Raw genomic sequence first — 7250 nt, 5'->3', positions numbered from 1 at the left:
CTGCTCACAGTGAGAGATTTTACCCTCTGCCCTGTGACCCATGTCGGCCGTCCTCGGGAACAGATGTCCCCCCACCACCGCGGAGTGCTGGTGAGCCTGTTGCCTGCGCCCCCATCTGGTAGCCAAGGCATGGTGCTGGGCAAAACAGATGCTTTCCTTCATTGGCATCACCTTCTCCCAGCAACTAATTGGCGCTTGTGGGTAATTACTGTTACAGGCTGGCCCTGGTGAGCATGCAGTGCCCTTGTGCCTGGAGCTCCTCCAGACACAGGAGGGGTTGTTTGTCCGAGGACCCTTTCTGTCTCCTGGCTGCAGATCGATGCAGTTAATGAGAAACCCTGACTCGGGGAAGAGGCAACGGGTTGGGTGCTGGGAGGCTTTTGCTCCACAGTTGGACAGGAAAGGACAGGCAAACCCAGCAAACCCACAGGTCGTGAAGAGCTGAGCGCGTGGCCGTGGGGTGCAGGCAGACGCTGGGACCATGGCCAAGCTGGTGGAGTGCGTCCCCAACTTCTCAGAGGGGAATAACAAGGAGGTGAGGGAGCGCGAGGAGGGGCTGAGGGGTGGGCGATGCCGGGGCAGGTGGCTGGGCTGCCCTTGTGGAGGAGCCATGCAGGCAGCGCCTGCTGCAAGGCTCTGCCCTGCCTCCTTTGAAATGCTGTGCAGCTCTCCCTGCCTGGCTAATGCCAAAAATGCCTAAAGGCAGCCCCTGCTCCCTTTTGGTACCTTGGTGAGAAGTGGGGGCTCAGATGCCCTCCTCCCCACTGCCTGAGTGTTGCTGTAGCACCAGGGCTTGGGGCAGTCTGGCATACCCTCTCAGAGAAATATTGTTTGTGGTTGTTGTGCCAAAACACACGGTCCAGGTTAATGGTCATCAGCCCTAGTCCGAACTTTGGCCCTGCTGGGGTGGGGGAGTTCAGCAAACCCAAAATTGCAATAGAACCACAGCTTCCCCAAGGGAACAGGCTTTACAGAGCCAAATCTGTTTTGAAGCTGGCAGGGGACAGTATCCTCAAGAACAGCAGTTTGCAGTGGTGCTCTCCAACGTGCAGCAGCAGTCCGGGTAGTTATTCACCACCATGGTGGGTTTGGGGCTCGCTGGGAGCCAGGGGTGTCCCAGACTCCCTGGGTAGGAGTGGGACGCTTGTGCCTTTGGATCCTTCATCCTCTGCTGCACAGGGCTGCACCCCCACTGATGGTGGGCTCATCCCCAACCCCAGTGCTGGTGGGAGAGCTGACAAAAGGTGTCCCCTACCTTGCTAAGCTAGGGCTGTGCCAGGGGTCTGGCTGGCTCAGCTGTCTTGACCCCTTCCACTGTCTGGCAGGTGATCGACGCGCTTGGGCAGGCCATCTCCCGGACGCCGGGATGCGTGCTGCTGGACGTGGATGCCGGTGCCTCCACCAACCGCACTGTCTACACCTTTGTGGGGTCTCCCGAGGCTGTTGTTGAAGGGGCGCTGAGTGCAGCCCGCGTGGCTGGGCGGCTCATTGACATGAGCCAGCACAAGGGTGAGCTCGGGGGTGGCGCAGGAGCCGACCTGGTGCAGAGCATCCCTTGGCTGCAGTGCATGGGTGGTTCCGGGTGCACCTTGCATGGGTGGAGCTAAAATCAGCTGCTGGCAGCCAAGCACAGCAGGTTACTGCACCTACAGCAAGCAGCGCTGGTGGGATGGATGGTGGTGGGACCGTGCAAATCTCTTGCTCATCCCCCCAGTCCAGAGAGGCTGGAGTAGACATTACTGCCACAAACACAACTTTCCTCGCAGCAGCAGTGCTCAGTCTACAAAAAAGGCTGTGAAAGGGCTGTCCTTCCTCTTTGTCCGTTTGCTCTTCCCAGCTCCCGTCCTTATATCTGCCCTGTCCTCAGGTGAACATCCTCGCATGGGGGCCCTGGATGTCTGCCCCTTCGTGCCGGTGATGAACATCAGCATGGAGGAGTGTGTCACCTGCGCCCACATCTTTGGCCAGCGCTTGGCAGCAGAACTGGGTGTTCCTGGTGAGTGGGAGCCAGGAACCTCTGCCCGTCCCATCCCACCCCGCGTGCTTCCAGCTGTGGAGAAACTGCACACCTTCTGCAAAAGCTTAACCAAGGAGAAAATGAGGTTTGCTCCCATATGGGCAAAACCAGACCTCACTAGATGACACTAGATGACCTCACTAGATGGCCACCAGCCCCTGCTTGGCAGTGCTCATGCTTGGCTCTGTCTTGCAGTTTACCTGTATGGAGAGGCAGCGCGGGAGGAGAGCAGGAAAGCCCTGCCCACCATCCGCGCTGGGGAGTATGAGGCTCTGCCTGAGAAGGTGAGACTGGCAGCACCCCTCTGGGAAGCATGGACTGGTAAGATCTGAGCTGTACCTCCCCGGCTTCGGAGAGGGTGCTGGGGGCTGGCATAGTCCCTTCACACAGAGAAGAGCTGTTGAAATGCTTTGGGTGTTGCTGAACATGGAGGTGAACATGGCAGCTGATGGCTGGGGAGGGAGATGCTGTCCCTGGGAGGATGGCTCATGCTGCTTGGCGGTGCCAGCCCACACACTCTCTTCTCCCCAGCTTGCAAAACCAGAGTGGGCTCCTGATTTTGGGCCCCCAACCTTTGTACCCCGGTGGGGGGCCACAGTGACGGGTGCCCGGACCTTCCTTATTGCATACAACATCAATCTGCTGTGCACCAAGGAGCTGGCTCACCGCATTGCCCTCAACATCCGCGAGCAGGGTCGTGGCGCTGATCAGGTACTCACATGCCAGTGGCATGCTGCGAGCAGATCTGCTTGCCCCCATGCTTCCTGGGCTATGCCTTGACTGCAGCAGTTCTTGGCAGCCCGGGCGCTTGAAGAGCGTGCAGGGCATCGGCTGGTATTTGGAGGAAGAGAATATAGCTCAGGTTTCAACAAACCTGCTGGACTTTGAGACCACACCGCTCCATGTTGTCTACGAGGAGGTCTGCCAGGATGCGAAGGTAGGTAGTGCAGGATGGCACGGCATGCTTGTTTCAATGAGTGCTTCACAGAGAATATCTCCCTCCAAGTTGTTTTTCTACCCATCCCCATGTCAGGCTCTGCTTTATCTCACAGTCGGCTCAGCCAAGCTGGGCAAGGTGCTGAATGGCATGAAAACCCCAAAAGCTCAGCAACTTGCTGCTAGCTCCCAGCTCCTCGACTGAAGGCTTTTCCATGAGCTCCCTAGGTCCTGGGAAGGGATGAGGACAACTAGGCTGGGGTGGGAGTGGTGGCAGGACAGGTGGCTCTGGGGACAGTCATGTTTCTGTCCTTTGCAGGCACTGAACCTCCCAGTGGTGGGGTCCCAGCTGGTGGGGCTTGTCCCCAAGAAGGCCATGCTGGACGCGGCTGAGTTTTACATCAAGAAGGAAAAACTCTTCATCCTGGAGGAGGAACAGAAGATCAGGCTGGTAATGTGGCTCCTCCTAGTACCAAGACAAGGGTGGGATCATGAGAGAGACACCCTCCCACTCCCCCAGCCTCCCAAAGTGGCACTGAGCAGAGATTTGGGACCACAGCAGCCATTTGTCTCTAAGAATGGTGCCTGGCAAGCTGTGAGACCACAACAAATGGGACAAGTTGCTTTATTGTCCTGAGGTTGGTGCAGTGCCCAGGGAGCAGAAAGCCCATCCCATGAGGACAGAGTATGGGCAGCAGCTGCCCAGCTTGCCTGCATGGAGGCCAGGAGGGGAAGAAGACCTCCCCAGAGCTCAAGGACAGTGTATGGAGTTATAGGAAAATGCACCAGGACTGGCGTAAGCTGGAAATGAGGAGACAGGCTCTGCTTTTCAGCTGCAAGAGGGAGGGACATGTCCACCCTATGGGGAACATGCTAGATAAGAGCCAGCTAATTATTAACACAGTTTCCAGTCATTCACAGGCGGCTGCACTCCACCCCCAAGTCTGGGATAGGACAGAATGGTGACGCCAGCTGTCCTCTCCCTGGGTGGTGGCCTGAGCAACTCTGTCCTAGAGCTGGATCACATATTGTTAATTAACAGCAAGGAATGAGGATGCAATGGGACTTATCATGACGGGGCTGACATGGCTGTGCTGCTCCTCGCAGGTGGTCAGCCGTCTGGGCCTGGACTCCCTGTCTCCGTTTCACCCCCAGGAGCGCATCATCGAGTAGGGACCCCCATCCTGTGTCTCATCATGATGTCCATCCCTCCCTGGACGGGGGGTCCCGCTACCTGCCTCTCGCTCTCAGCTTCTTTTAGGAGTGGCACCTGCGCCCAGCTCCTCCTCACAACCAGGGAACATCTCTGCTGGGTGTTGTGCAGGCGTGGGGTGGTCCCTGCTCCCAAATGCTGATGGTTGTGAATGCGGGGTGGGGGGACTCCGGGTCACTTGTGCAGGCAGCAGAAGCAGGTTCCATGGCCAAACTTGAGCATGTACACGTTAAATCCTCCACCCCATCCCCAGCCCAAATTTCACTGTCTCTGGCTCACACGCTGCCCTCCAAGGAGAGATGCCATGCTGCAGTGCCTGGTGTAAAATGCATGTCTGTGCGGATAGAGGAAGGGAAATGCACGTATGCCAAGATGAAATCAGGCCGTGCACTTCAAGTCCTTGTCATTGACCCCTGGGGACGTGGCTGCAGGTGTGTTTCTGTTCCACCAAGTGCTGTTTACATGAGTTCACCCTGTCTAATGCAGAGCAAACCCCTACACCACCAGGACATGTGCTCCCCAGCTGTCCGTCTGTCCCCATGGGGCTCTGTGTCCTCTCCCCAACCCTCCTGCTGTGTTTTTTGGGCTAGACCCCTTCTCAGCCACCCACAGAGCCAAAGGGTGGATGAAAACCTGTTGGAAAGGGCAGTGCCAGGTGAGAAGGGACAGGGTGGTGGGTGTTTCTGCACCTGGGGGGCTCTGACCCACAGGGCCACTGTGCTGCAGGTACCTGGTGCAGGCAGGAGAGGTGGATGGGGGCCTGGTGGCCAAGCCACTGGGTGCCTTCGTGCGAGCAGTTGGTGGGAGGTCGGCAGCGCCAGGAGGAGGCTCTGTGTCTGCAGCTGCAGCTGCCCTGGTATGTGTCCCACACCAGGATGGGGTCCCTGCCTCCCTGGGGGGTCCTCTGGGTGTGCTGAGCCCCCAAGGGGAGCTGACATGACAGTAGTGCTGGGTGCTGTGTCCTGCTGGAGGACTTACCCCTGTGCCCTTGCAGGGAGCGGCACTGGGCTGCATGGTGGGGCTGATGAGCTATGGGAAGAGGCAGTTTGAGGAGCTGGACCCCATCATGAGGAAGCTGATCCCCCCCTTTCACCATGGCATGGATGAGCTGGTGGCAATGGTGGATGCCGACTCCCGCGCCTTCAGCAGCTACATGGTGAGGTCCCACCGGTGGCAGACATCCCACAGGGAAGTGGGGGGCTTTCTAGCTGGGAGGGGGGCTGGCATCATATGGCCCCAGTGTCCTTAGGAGTAGGGCTGTGACCTTGGCCCAAGCCAGGTTCAGAGAAAGGGACATCATGACCTAAAAGAGGTGTGCAAGACCATGGGAGCTATCAGGTCTGCCCGGGCCCCTGATGCAACACATGCGAGGTCTTGGAGCAAATGGTAGCAAATCTGCTTTTTTTTGCCTGCAGGAAGCTATGAAGCTGCCACAAAGCACCCCTGAAGAGCGGGAGAGGTGAGCTGGGCTGGTGAGGACTTGCAGACTGGGGGAGCACGGCCAGCCAGCACTCACCCTGGGTCTGTCCTCCCTCCCAGACGCAGGTCTGCCATGCAGCAGGGGTTGAAGACAGCTGTGAGGGTGCCCTGTGCCCTGGCAGAGAAAGTGAGCAGCCTCTGGCCTGCTCTGAAAGAGCTGGCATGCCACTGCAACCTGGCCTGCAAATCCGACATCCAGGTATGGCCCTGGGCTGGGGCATCGGAGGCTGACAGGCTCACTGCTTTTCCCTGCGAGGTGTCCCATCATGTCCTGGCCTCCATCTTGCATCTTTCCAGACACACTTACCCCACTAACTTTTTGCCAGCTTGCAACCTTTGTAGGAGAGTTGACTTCTGCCAGCCCTTGCCTGAGTTTTCCCAGCTGTGTGGCAAGGCCGTGAATGGTTCCCACTGCTGGAGCCACATCCTGAAAACGCTGTGTTGGAAAGTGTTGCGTGCCGCTGGGTCATGGAGGGTGGGAGTCCTGCAGCATAAGGGTCTGCCTTGCTGCAGGACTGTATGTGAGTGCTCTGGTTCAGCAGGATAGCTTCTTGCAAGCCTTTTTTTCTAGGTAGGAGCCAAAATGCTGGAAGCAGCTGTGTTCGGAGCTTACTTCAACGTCATGATCAACCTCAAAGACATAACGGATGAGAACTTCAAGCTTGTGGTAAGCAGGGGCCATGAGTGTGTCCTGACCTTGGTGGTGGGGTTGAGGTGGGACAGAGATGGAGATGAAGCCCCTGGGACCTCTTATGCCCAGGTACCCCCTCCCTTTGCCACCAACGGGATGTGTGGGCTGGATGGTGGATGGCTCTTCTGTCCTGTCAAGTGGCAAATGATGTACCTTTTCCCTCACCATACAGATGTCGCAGAAGGTCTCTGGGCTGCTGGAGGAGGCGAAACAAGGCTCAGCGCTTGTGCTGGCACTGCTGGAGAAGCGGGCGCTCTGAGAGGGGATTGGGGATGAACTGGGGGCTCTGCAGCAGCAAATACAGTTGGGAAACATGCTTGCCACTGCCTGGGCTCCTTCAGTATCCGCCTCGGGAGAGCTGCTCCACTCAGGCATATCCCCTGCTGGGCTTTCGCCGGCTGAGGGTGATTTTTGCTGTCTGAGGCTCGGACATCCCTGGGACATCATTGCCTCATCCCTAGGACAGAAGGAGCCAGCTGGGCTGGCAGTGCCTTGGGCCACAGGGCTCTCGACGGAGGGGACAGCAGTGACCCTGTGGTGCTGCCCAGGAGGAGATGCCTGTCTATGGGCACCTCCTGACCCCACACACCTCTGTGTGTTTCTGTGCCCAGAAACCCCCACAAGACACCCCCCTGTCTGCAGGTCTGGGACAAGACCTAGCACAGTCCCTTTCTGCCAGGTGTCTTTTTGATGGTATATCATCAGCCTTTTGCATTGCTCCTTGGCCCGGGAAGGGAGCACTGTGGGGCACCATCGGGGGTGTTAGTGGGGAGGTGAGGATGGGACGGGAAGAGCTCTGCCCCTCCTCACAGACCCCCCTGAGAGGAAGACCTGAGCATTGGGGTATCCAGCCCTGCTTTCTGTCTCTGTTGACTGGGTCTGATGGCAGTTATCACCTCCTCTAACTGCACACC

General features: G+C 58.0%; 1 protein-coding gene across 1 annotated transcript; it reads left to right on the top strand.

Moving 5' to 3' along the window:
- Positions 1 to 481: 481 nt before the first annotated feature.
- On the top strand, positions 482 to 6619 carry FTCD (formimidoyltransferase cyclodeaminase; the record flags this gene model as incomplete). The annotated part of the gene is made up of 14 exons (XM_082483677.1): positions 482 to 535; positions 1326 to 1509; positions 1868 to 1996; positions 2213 to 2301; positions 2549 to 2728; positions 2817 to 2954; positions 3273 to 3404; positions 4061 to 4122; positions 4893 to 5022; positions 5161 to 5322; positions 5582 to 5625; positions 5706 to 5844; positions 6217 to 6312; positions 6509 to 6619. 14 exons carry the CDS (start codon positions 482 to 484, stop codon positions 6593 to 6595), a joined length of 1626 nt encoding a protein of 541 aa, XP_082339803.1. The 3' UTR covers positions 6596 to 6619.
- Between the last annotated feature and the right edge of the window lie 631 nt (positions 6620 to 7250).

This window comes from Vanellus vanellus (assembly GCF_965231255.1).
Source record: "Vanellus vanellus genome assembly, chromosome: 5".
NCBI lineage: Eukaryota > Metazoa > Chordata > Aves > Charadriiformes > Charadriidae > Vanellus > Vanellus vanellus.
This window is presented reverse-complemented; position numbering and strand designations above follow the sequence as displayed.